The sequence below is a fragment of the Pelophylax lessonae genome (assembly GCF_965119305.1).
Source record: "Pelophylax lessonae genome assembly, chromosome: 2".
NCBI classification, from domain to species: domain Eukaryota; kingdom Metazoa; phylum Chordata; class Amphibia; order Anura; family Ranidae; genus Pelophylax; species Pelophylax lessonae.
In genome coordinates, this window is record NC_138769.1 from 561,370,682 (window position 1) to 561,382,876 (window position 12,195).

Here is a 12,195-nt window from a genome sequence, read left to right on the forward strand (position 1 = left end):
GCCCCCTTCATTCATGAGGGAGTTGGAAGACAGATGGAGATTTCTACTGAAAGCAGAAGAAACCGGACAAGGGACACGTCATACTAACTGCAAGCTATGTCCCTTTTGTGTTTTTAGATTTAGCTAAACTCAGTCCTCATTGCCAACAGCAACCACTCAACATCCAGCTCACATTTAATTCTAACTTGCAGCAGAAAAATTACAGTTGTATTCTGATTTGTTGTTACAGGTAAAACAGATAGTTAGTTAGCCCCACTTTGTAATATGGGAAGGCAATTGGTTTCCCTGCTGTCTGGAAGAAACTGCTGGGAGTTGCTGATTGATATCTAGAGAACCCAGCGTGTTGAGCGAAAAAAAAAACTGATAGCTCCGGTTGGAGCAACTGTACTAACATTCTGATGTTAGTAAAGCAATCTCCCTTTCTGAGCTGTTGTGTTCTGACAGGGGGCAGCCCCCCCGCCAGAACACTCTGGTCAGCGCTCTCAGCCACCGGCTGACCACGCTGACAGGGAGTCGGCATAATCTAACAGTCCTTATGACAGCTAATCTCCCAAGTACAGCAGACCACTCCATGGATAATCCTATTGCTTTTTGAGTGAGTATTGAGAGAAACAGTGTTTGAACTGTCAGGAGACTGTACAGCCCATATTGGGGAGTCTGTTACCCAGGAGGCTGAATCAATGACTGACATTAGGCAGTAAGTAAGTGCAGAGACAGACTCAGGGACTACATAGTCCAGGTGCCAGGAGGCTGAAGATATCTGTGTTATGGCAATGGAATGCTAAAAATCCCCTGCAAGGGTAGCCTTTAGTGTGATTTTTGAACTTTACTTATGAATTAGAGTAGGCAAAAAACTCTGAAATGTAGTTCACTGACAGGACTGATGTTTGTGAACAGCCATTCACTTGACCTAAACCCTCATTATATACTGTATATCTCCACAATCATTAGTGGCAGCACTCCCTTAAAAAGAGTTTACCACCACAAAATAATTATACACTTTATGATAAAATGACATTGTGCAAATTAAATACAGTAGATATATAATAATAAACACTTGGAGGATTACAAGATGATGTTTACTTTACAATTTTAATAATTTTTTTTACAATAAAGGAGTGGTACACACTATGAGTCTTTTCTTGTTTCTATGAGTTTATATATCCATGGATGACTCTGACGGTTCATATGGGATAGTAAGAGGACCTCTTGAGCCAGTCTTAGAATCTGCTGAGCTGAGAAGGATCTTTGTGGAAAGATTGTAATATTAAGCAGTTATTGACCTTACCATATTAGTAAGGTCCACGGCATCAATGTGGAGCTTTTGGAGTTTTGTATATTGGACTTCATATGGACACTGTATTTATTATGTATTATAGCTCTATTTAACGTGCACAATGACACTTGTTATGAATTTTTTTTTTTTGTGTTATTACATATTTTTTAAAGGAGCACTGCACTGATGATAGTAGTTCTTTTGTTACATTGGGATTGATTTACTAAGGTCCGGTTCACACTTATGCGATGCGGGAAGGCTGCGAATCCGCAGCCTGTTCCCGCATCGCACACACACCCCCGGCAGTTCACACTGCCATATGCGATACGCTGGGGGTGTTAATTTAATCTTAACGACACCCCCAGTTTGATCGCATATCGCAGTGCGATCTTGCAGTTTGCACAGGATTGGATCGCACAAGTGTGAACCGCTGTGCGATCTGATCCTGATGCGGCTGCCAAAAAGGGTCCTGTGCGAGTTTGCTGCGGGTGCGAATTTAGCCATACAAAGTGTATGGCTGAACTCGCACCGCACAGCCGATCGCATGTAATGAAGGAGCAGTGCGCTCCGACATTACATGCGAACCCCGCACTCGCATAAGTGTGAACCGGGGCTAAAGGTAAATATTCTGTGCGCTGCAATTGCACCTGCAAGTGCACTTCATGTACACTGCAAGTGTAGTTGCTCTAATTCTGAGGGGAACATACAAGGAAAATAAAAAACTGCATTTTTGCTTGCACTTGATTGGATGATAGAATTCAGCAGAGCTTTCCCTAATTTCTGAGGTTCCCCTCAGATCTAGAGCAACTGCACTTGCAGTGCACCTCTAGTGCACAGAATATTTGCCCTTAGTAAATCAACCTCATTCTGTTTTAGTGATTTCACAGGGGTATCTAGCTCCATTTCATATACTCCACTGAGATTAATGAACTATCTAGTATTTTACAAGTGATTTGAGTACAGTATATATATATATATATACTGTATATACACACACACACACACACACGCGCCCACCCACACTGAACCAGTAGTCCTGCCAATTTGTAGAACCCCAACAAGCATGTTCAAGTCTTGTTTTCCTGCAGCTTCCTGTGCCTGGATGTAAGTCAGGGTTGAACAGATAAATGTAGACTTTAGGAGTAATTCAGAAAGGGGGATTATTCTGGATTCTGTATATCTACAGAATGTGTTCTAAGGAAGGAAATGTTAGTTAAAATGATAAAAAGATACAATAGAAGATAGTGGTTTGCTAGAGGGAAATTAATGTTTTTTTCATATGTAAAATTATATTCAACAACAATTTCACTTGGCCAATAAATGGAATACAAATACAATAACAGTAGTGTACACACAATTCCAGGTAGTATTAGGATATCAGTGGGTCCAAAACAAAGATCACAGTAGTGAGTGCAAGTTTTCTCTGGAGAGTAAAACATGTTTTTACCATTATGCCTCTGTTAACATCACAGTGTAACTTGCTAAAGGCAACATACATATGAGACATGCATGGGGGTGCTTGTATTACCTTCCCTCATATATGCCAAGTATGCTTGGCATAGAAGATTGGTGTTGAGATTAATGGTCCATTACAGACGAGTAAACAATCCCTCATTTAAAGGGCACCCACACACCTGGCTTTTTGTTAAGTGCAATTCTTTACCAATATGTTATAACTTTCATCTTTATCCCTGGAACTGTAATAGCCTGATACATGCACACCTCTTTAAATAAAATAATGCTGAATCAGACTTTCATCTGTGTATTTCAGCAAAAGAAGAAAAAAAGATGAACCTACTTAAGAAGGCCATAGGTCTATATAAATGATCACTAGTCTGCATAAAGGGAAAACAGGTATCATAAACATTAATGACTGAAACATCAAAAAATAGTCTATATCTATTTCTGCATCATCCCTTTTTTGGCAGAAACCAAATAAACTGCTTCATAGACTACAATGATCTTAAACTTAGAATATCAATTTATCAGAAATAACAATATGATCAGCTGTATGAAAACGTACTATTTAAATGTTTAAAAACTATGGGGAGGTTTTCTAAAACTAGAGAGTGCAAAATCTGGTGCAGCTCTGCATACAAAACCAATCAGCTTCCAGTTTTTTTGTCAAAGCTTAATTGAACAAGCTGAAGTTAGAAGCTGATTGGAAAACATGCACAGTTGCGCAAGATTTTGAGTGCACCAGTTTTAGTAAATCTCCTATAGCGGGTTAAAAGTAATTATAAACAATATCCACCAAACCAATGAAATATTTCAGTTATCCCTTTAGCAGCCGATGCACAATTAAACAGTAATATCCTGGAATGAATCTTGGACACAATTTATCTAAAAGACACTCAACAGGTCAAATATTTATTAAAAAGGGATTAAATAATAATTTTAAAATGTGAAATCTAAAGAGGACAGTGCTTGTCAAATATGCACTTACATAAACCTTTATAGTCTGTGACACACAACTACAACTGAGAGCACTTAGCTGAACCAAGCACCACCTAAAAGGTCAGATTTGAAATCTAATGAACAGGTTCAGCAGACTACAAATGTAAAGCACCACAATGCGTGGTTATTCAATACTGTGTGTGCTGTGGTGCACTGCATCTGGAAAAAAATGGTTCATATCTAGATTTTTCTTTATTATGGTGTGTTGCGTCCATTTTTAAGAAATAGGCTGTGTTAATGCAACACAGGTTAACAGACCATAACACAGCATATATACCTGAATGGGCCCTAAGGGGTGTTTAAGCACTCTGCTTTTAATTTCAAATATCATGGTTTGACAGTAATACTGGCTCATACCACTCATGAGTGATAATTTGATGTGCAGTCTGGTAAGCCAAGTCATCTGCCGGTTTCTTCTATCCCTTGAAGATTCCAGTAGTAAGATCTCCTTGATGAGCATCCTAGCTCTGCTGTGGCCCACATGGTCATCTCACTCCCATCTTACAACAAAAGTGCTTCTGTTACTAATATTAAATAAACATTAAGTGAGGACAGGGGTCCCTCTCATAATTGCCCTGATAGGAGAGTAGACATGGGCACTCATGCACAGAAATCTTGCCATCAGAGTCCCTGAGAGAAATAAGAAATCACGGTGTGATTTTAAGGAGAATTATCGGGTTAAAAAAAAGAAAAAAACATATGTATGTACTCACTTCCATGCTGCAGCACCAATTTGACACTGCAGCTGTCCCAAGAGAGTCGACAGATGACAGAAACTGCTTACCAGTCACCTCTCAGTCTGTTTGCAGTGGAAAACAGTGACTGTAAGTCACTTCATCCTGCTTAACTCCTTCATCACTCACTGGAGCAAACAGGCTAGGGGGAAAAGTGGGTTTGTTTGGCTCCGACTCTCATCCGGACGCTGAAAGGCATAGCAAGCTGTCAATTAAGCAGCCAGCTGGATCTCCATAATATAGTCAGCTGTCCTGTAAATATAGCCAGGAAAAAGGTTTGGCCATAGTTCTCACAGGCAAGCTTGATTCTCTAATTAACAGCTCGATTTCCCCCCATCCCCTATCTGCAGCAACAAGTACCGTATTTACTGACATCTTATGTCAGCAGCCTCTTGCTGGGGGCACAGCTTGTCACACCTGACTATAATTGTTCAAATTCGAGTCATAGGTGCTCCTGCCAACACCACCCAGCTTGATAAAACCAAAGGAGCCGGGTGGAAAAATGTTGGTCGAACAGTGACTGAATTCGCTGATGTCACTGTTTGGGTATTCTGACAACAAAGGGTGCCAGCTGTCAGAATAAAATAGCAGGCAGTAGGAGATCTGTCCATCCATGCTGTTTAACATCTATGGATTTTTTGTTTTGTGTATGGCCAGCTTTAGTTTTTCACTTTAGATTTATCCACAGGTTTGCTTTAGGTGATATTGCTTAGACATATAGGAACCATTATTCAGTGGTGCCAAGGCCAAGATGTTCCCTTAAGCCACCCACACACAAAAGACAGAGCCCTTTCCCAGAGCTGAAATGATCTTACCTTTTAAAAAATCTATCATCTGAAAAACAGACTGTATTTCTAGTGATATAATGGTATTTTTAAAGCACAGGAATGCAAATTGTGTTTATTTGTTCAGCTATGATGCTTGGAGGCATTTGCTACCTCCATTATTTTCTCAGAGCTGGTTTACCTAAAGTGTACAGTATGTAAACCCGAGAAGAAAAATGTAATATATATTGCAGATTACCAGTCCATAGCTGTGGTGGCTGCATTTTTTTTTTTTTTGGTTAAGACTATTTATATTATTTTCACCTGTGATCCTGCCAATAACATACTTCCTGTCCTAGGGAGATAGCGCTCACTCACTGCACAATATATTTTGAAGAGTAGTACTATCGCACTAGATCAGAAAGTGTGTTAGGAAGGAATACCTCTCCATCCCTTCAGCTCTAGAGCACTGGGGGAGGTGTTCTGTAATTCAGAGAGCACGTGGGTAGGGTAGGGCAAATTTCTTTGCCAGCTTATTACAGGATGTTAGGAACCCACTGGATTTTTGGGAGGAGCAACATGTATTTTTGCCAAAAAGATATAAAAAATACCTTCAATTATACTGTATATTTAACAGACCAAAGGGGAGAAGAGAAGAGAAGTTCATTACTAGGTTTTACATATACTTTTGCAAAAACGATGTTCATCCTATGGTAAACTGCCATATAATGCCACTTCTGCACATCAATTTTTTTGGCAACATTTGTAAATAAATAGCCTGTTTCTTCAAACTGCTATCTAATGTCTGTGGATAGCCTTACTGGGACCAGAAATGATCACAATTTCTGCTCTTCTCTGGATACAAACTAGATGAATGTGCATGGGATGAAGGGCTGAATCCAGCTTTGCCAAAAAGATCAGAAATGCTATCTCTTCCCAGTCCGCCGTGTCTCTTTGCCATTACTGATGGAGTTTGGTGCTCCAGGGAGTGAGTGGTTAGGCTGGCTACGTGTAATCCGTCCGCTTGATGGATGAGCAGTTGTTGGCGGTGGATGTACAGCACTGCTTTGGTTGTTGGTTCCATTACCATTGGACAAATCAGAAGCTGAAAATGAGTGAAGAGGCATTCTAAGCCTAAGGCTTCTTCTCTTTATTTATAACAAAATTAATCTGTGTTTTGCCCATGCAGATAAAACAATTGTCCAATTTAATGCTTATATTTGCCTTCCCTTTGCTTCCTACCACTGTGTTGATCCATTGGTAGTAGATGGAGCCCAATGTAAGTTGTAAGTCATGACTTGAAAATTTCACAGGGCTGAGGCTTTTTCCACCCACATGACAGGGCTGAGTGTCTAAGCAGCCAATCACCAAGCACCAGCACTCTCATGTGGGAGGAAAAAAAAGCAAGTCATATGATCCTCCATACCATCCTCCAACATCTCCAAAATACGCCCCTTTCTAACCAAAGACACAACAAAACTCCTAGTTCACTCCCTGGTCATCTCGCGCCTCAACTACTGCAATTCCCTTCTCATTGGCTTACCTCTACACAGGCTATCCCCCCTTCAATCCATCATGAATGCTGCCGCCAGACTCATCCACCTCACCAATCGCTCAGTGTCCGCCGCTCCTCTCTGTCAAGCCCTCCACTGGCTTCCGCTCACCCAACGAATTAAATTCAAAATACTTACAACATCTTACAAAGCAATCCACAGCCTAGCCCCCAGCTACATCACCAGCCTCATCTCAAAATACCAACCTAATCGCTCTCTTCGTTCTTCTCAAAACCTCCTGCTCTCTAGCTCACTCATCACCTCCTCCCATGCTCGCCTCCAGGACTTTTCCAGAGCCTCTCCAATCCTATGGAACTCCTTACCCTTATCTGTCCGATTATCCCCCACTCTATTAGCTTTTAGGCGATCTCTGAAAACACTCCTCTTCAGAGAAGCCTATCCTACCAACCCCTAACAAATGTACCTCCTTTTTCTCCATCAACCCATCCCCCACAGTTATTGCCTTTTTGTTTCACTTGACCCTCCCTTCTAGATTGTAAGCTCTAACGAGCAGGGCCCTCTAGTTCCTCCTGTTTTGAACTGTATTGTAACTGTATTGTCTTCCTTCACATTGTAAAGCGCTGCGCAAACTGTTGGCGCTACATAAATCCTGTATAATAAGAATAATAATAATACCTGGAAGTACTGAGTATGTAACTTCACTTAGCTGGGCAAACAGAATGGCTGAGAAGCAAAGAGAATGGAAGTATAAGCAACTCTGAGGGATTGCCATTAAAGTGAACCTGTTACATTCCCTTTATGGGAAAAGCTTAGATTTATTTTAAGCTGTACTAATGTTTGTAGTTCTTACATTACTAAAAATCTAGTTATTCTACTGGGTTATATTTAAATTTATATAAAAAAAAAAGGAGCATGCACTTAAAGAGTTATTTTCATTATTACCTGCTGGAACCGCACTGCTAGAGGAGCTGTGATTGGCTGTTCCTGGCAGACTGTCTGTTTGTGCCTGAAATTGCAAAGTCAAATGTAAATTATGAACTAACAGAAAGCCCTCATGAATAAACATGAGAAATTTTGCAACCCTTGCAAACTTTGATAACTTGTAAAAATGTTAAAAAGTGAGTTCAGAATTGTCATAAGATCTGCTATTTACAGTGCCTTGCGAAAGTATTCGGCTCCCTTGAACTTTACGACCTTTTTCCACATTTCAGGCTTCAAACATAAAGATATAAAACTGTAATTTTTTGTGAAGAATCAACAACAAGTGGGACACAATCATGAAGTGGAACAAAATTTATTGGATATTTCAAACTTTGATAAATTGGGCGTGCAAAATTATTCAGCCCCTTTACTTTCAGTGCAGCAAACTCTCTCCAGAAGTTCAGTGAGGATCTCTGAATGATCCAATGTTGACCTAAATGACTAATGATGATAAATAGAATCCACCTGTGTGTAATCAAGTCTCCGTATAAATGCACCTGCACTGTGATAGTCTCAGAGGTCCGTTTAAAGCGCAGAGAGCATCATGAAGAACAAGGAACACATCAGGCAGGTCCGAGATACTGTTGTGGAGAAGTTTAAAACCGGATTTGGATACAAAAAGATTTCCCAAGCTTTAAACATCCCAAGGAGCACTGTGCAAGCGATAATATTGAAATAGAAGGAGTATCAGACCACTGCAAATCTACGAAGACCTGGCCGTCCCTCTAAACTTTCAGCTCATACAAGGGGAAGACTGATCAGAGATGCAGCCAAGAGGCCCATGATCACTCTGGATGAACTGCAGAGATCTACAGCTGAGGTGGGAGACTCTGTCCATAGGACAACAATCAGTCGTATACTGCACAAATCTGGCCTTTATGGAAGAGTGGCAAGAAGAAAGCCATTTCTTAAAGATATCCATAAAAAGTGTTGTTTAAAGTTTGCCACAAGCCACCTGGGAGACACACCAAACATGTGGAGGAGGTGCTCTGGTTAGATGAAACCAAAATCAAACTTTTTGGCAACAATGCAAAACGTTATATTTGGCATAAAAGCAACACAGCTCATCACCCTGAACACACCATCCCCACTGTCAAACATGGTGGTGGCAGCATCATGGTTTGGACCTGCTTTTCTTCAGCAGGGACAGGGAAGATGGTTAAAATTGATGGGAAGATGGATGGAGCCAAATACAGGACCATTCTGGAAGAAAACCTGATGGAGTCTGCAAAAGACCTGAGACTGGGATGGAGATTTGTCTTCCAACAAGACAATGATCCAAAACATAAAGCAAAATCTACAATGGAATGGTTCACAAATAAACATATCCAGGTGTTGGAATGGCCAAATCAAAGTCCAGACCTGAATCCAATCGAGAATCTGTGGAAAGAACTGAAAACTGCTGTTCACAAACGCTCTCCATCCAACCTCACTGAGCTCGAGCTGTTTTGCAAGGAGGAATGGGCAAAAATTTCAGTCCCTAGATGTGCAAAACTGATAGAGACATACCCCAAGCGACTTACAGCTGTAATCACAGCAAAATGTGGCGCTACAAAGTATTAACTTAAGGGGGCTGAATAATTTTGCACGCCCAATTTTTCAGTTTTTTATTTGCTAAAAAAGTTTGAAATATCCAATAAATTGTGTTCCACTTCATGATTGTGTCCCACTTGTTGTTGATTCTTCACTAAAAATTACAGTTTTATATCCTTATGTTTGAAGCCTGAAATGTGGCAAAAGGTTGCAAAGTTCAAGGGGGCCGAATACTTTCGCAAGGCACTGTTTTGACATTTAAACTTTATGAATCGTAATTAAAGACTAAATGCAGCCAAAATAAAATAAAAGTGAAAGTCAACACAAGGGACATAACTTACAGTCAGTAGGATGTGTCAGTTGTGCTGATGCCTCTTCTGAAATCCTCCTCTGCCCATGGAAACCCCTCCCTACCCACTGAAGGGTAATGATGTTTTCATGCTGTATATCCTTCTTTATTTTTTATGCAACTATGCTTGATTCATAGTCATAAAATCTTGTTTGTTTAGTTATGTCTGACTCTGCAGAAATAGTTTCACATGAGAACTTCTTGATTGGTAAGTTTGTTATGGGAATATTCTAACTTGTGTAGTATGGCAAAACCTATCATTGTAACTGTAAGTCATACTGAAACCAAACTACTTATTTTGAAATCAATCCTTCTGTTGTTCAAATTGTATATATGCTAGGCACATTTGCTGAAAAAAAATGAACATGCTTTGAGTGTACTTCATTGTCAGAAGTCTCTGTGTGTTTCCGGGGCCTCGTAGGGAGTTCCCTAGCCATCTGGTTCTGAAAGTCCCAAACACCCGCAGTCTTCCAATATGGTAGGGGTAAATAGAACTGTGAGGGCTGTCACATGCTCTCATTTAGGCAGGCCATAGATGGTGCAAATTTCTTTCCTGCAACCTCTTAGCCGGCTAAGATTCGAACACACAGTTCGAATCTTAGCCGGCTCCTGCTGAACCGCCCGAGATTCGAACAGTCTATTGCCGGCCTAAGAGTGCCCAACTATATCTGTCCTTTGTGTCCAGCTGCTCCATTCATAGAAGCTGTACTAAAGCTTTATGTAGTAAGTGAAACAGGACTTATTAATGGAGGATGGGTGGATTATTATTAGATCTGCGCCTTTAAAAAATGTTACATATAACTGGAATTATTCATAACAGGAAGTATCTTCCCTAAGCCCCTGCTAAAACCGGTGCAACTTGTCATGCGATTTGACAATATGAAGTTGCACCCTATTGTCTGAATTAGAAGTGGTCAAATCGGTGTAACTCTGTCAGAGTTGCACCAATTTCTAAAGAAGTTCCTGCACTACTTTTTGTAAGTTCAGGTGTGACTTGCATAAGGCATCTACGAAGTAGCACTGAAATGCTACATTCCAATTGTGCTACTTCAAGCGAAGTAGCATGATTTCAATGCCGCTATTGGTGTGACTGGGGTGTAGTAGGATTCACAAGGATAAATGTCAAAATGACAGTACTGGCATTTACAGTTGCACACGTATGGGTGGTATTTTTCAAAACAGAAAGTGTGCATGTATAGCCGTGCACAGCGTATTCTGTAATGCATACCAATGAGCAAAATTACATTTCAGCTGTAGCTCCCAGGTACCACAATAACAGCCAAATTTAACTCTGTACACCCTAATGCAGGGCTTGACAAATTTTCCTGAAATCTAGGAGCCAGCTAAAAAAGTTAGGAGCCAGTTTTTTTTTTAAACTAACAACCAAGCTTTATTTAATAAAACGGATACTAAATTTACACATGAATACGACTAGAACCCCACTCTCCTCTAGCGCAATTGGATGAAAACAGACTGTCTGTCTCTTTCCATCCGATGCCATCTGATCCGATCCACGGGATGGATAGAAAATAGAACCACCATCCGTCCGCTTTTGGCGGACAGGATCAGATGGCGGCAGATTACTGCTCCATAGAGGAGAATGAAGGGTCCGATCAGGTCTGCCTGAAAAACTGACAGGCGGACCTGATCAGACAGCCCGTGTGAAAGGGGCCTTCGGCTGTGGCATGGCGATGAGGAAAAAAAAAATAAAAAGATATATATATATATATATATATATATAAATAATATTATTATTTTTTTTTAACAATAATAATTGGAAAAAAAAATATATTTTTTTTAATAATTAAAAAAAAAAAGAAAAAAATATTATTTAGTTTTTACATTTAAAAAATAAATTAATAATAAATAACCACACTCCCTGTCAAAGGTAACTAACTGGACAGGGAGATGGCATTGTGAACAAACAGGCAGTGGAAACAGTAATTACAACAGTCATTACTCCCGGCCACCACAAGAGGGCGCCAGTTCCCCATTAGAAGCCTCTCATCTCAAGTAGGCCGAAAAGCCGGGGCCTCAATTTTCGGACGGCCCGGAAGTCCCTGCACTCCGTGCGCGGAAGTCCGGGCAAAAATGATCGGACACCTTCTGCAGGGCACCCCAGGCGCCAGGTCGCTAATTCTAGTCGCAAATGCGACCTGGCGCCTGGGTTTTGTTGAGGCCTGCCCTAATGTAAGTCTGTGTTCAAGAGTCCTTTTTCTGTGCTTGGAGTTTCATGTTGTTTCCTTGCACAGAGGCCCATACAGCATTTGTTTACTTGTCTGAAGCCACTTGGAGCTGCATGCCACTTGTGTAGCCTGTTAATGTGGATACTTCAAATAAAAACTTAGTGCAATCCATTCAAATATTTAATTACATTTAGGCTGCTTGGGTCTATTGATAAAATAAAAGGAATTGGCAGCACTCCAGGTTGAGTCAAAATCCAGATTTATTAACTGGACATCCAAATATGACAATCGTGACAAGGTAGACGCATTTCACACACTGACTGTGTGCTTAATCATTAGAGTAATGATTAAGCACACAGTCAGTGTGTGAAACGCGTCTACCTTGTCACGATTGTCATATT

General features: G+C 40.5%; 1 protein-coding gene across 1 annotated transcript in view; it reads right to left on the reverse strand.

The window, feature by feature from the left end:
* Window positions 1–5,843: 5,843 nt before the first annotated feature.
* NABP2 (nucleic acid binding protein 2) overlaps window positions 5,844–12,195 on the reverse strand; it is a 95,879-nt gene continuing 89,527 nt past the window's right edge. Inside the window, exons 6-7 of the mRNA XM_082245468.1 lie at window positions 7,688–7,751; window positions 5,844–6,336 (exon numbers count right to left, since the gene is read on the reverse strand). Coding sequence (XP_082101594.1) covers window positions 6,158–6,336; window positions 7,688–7,751 — 243 coding nt within the window. The 3' untranslated portion in view covers window positions 5,844–6,157. The remainder of the gene's footprint in view (window positions 6,337–7,687; window positions 7,752–12,195) is intronic.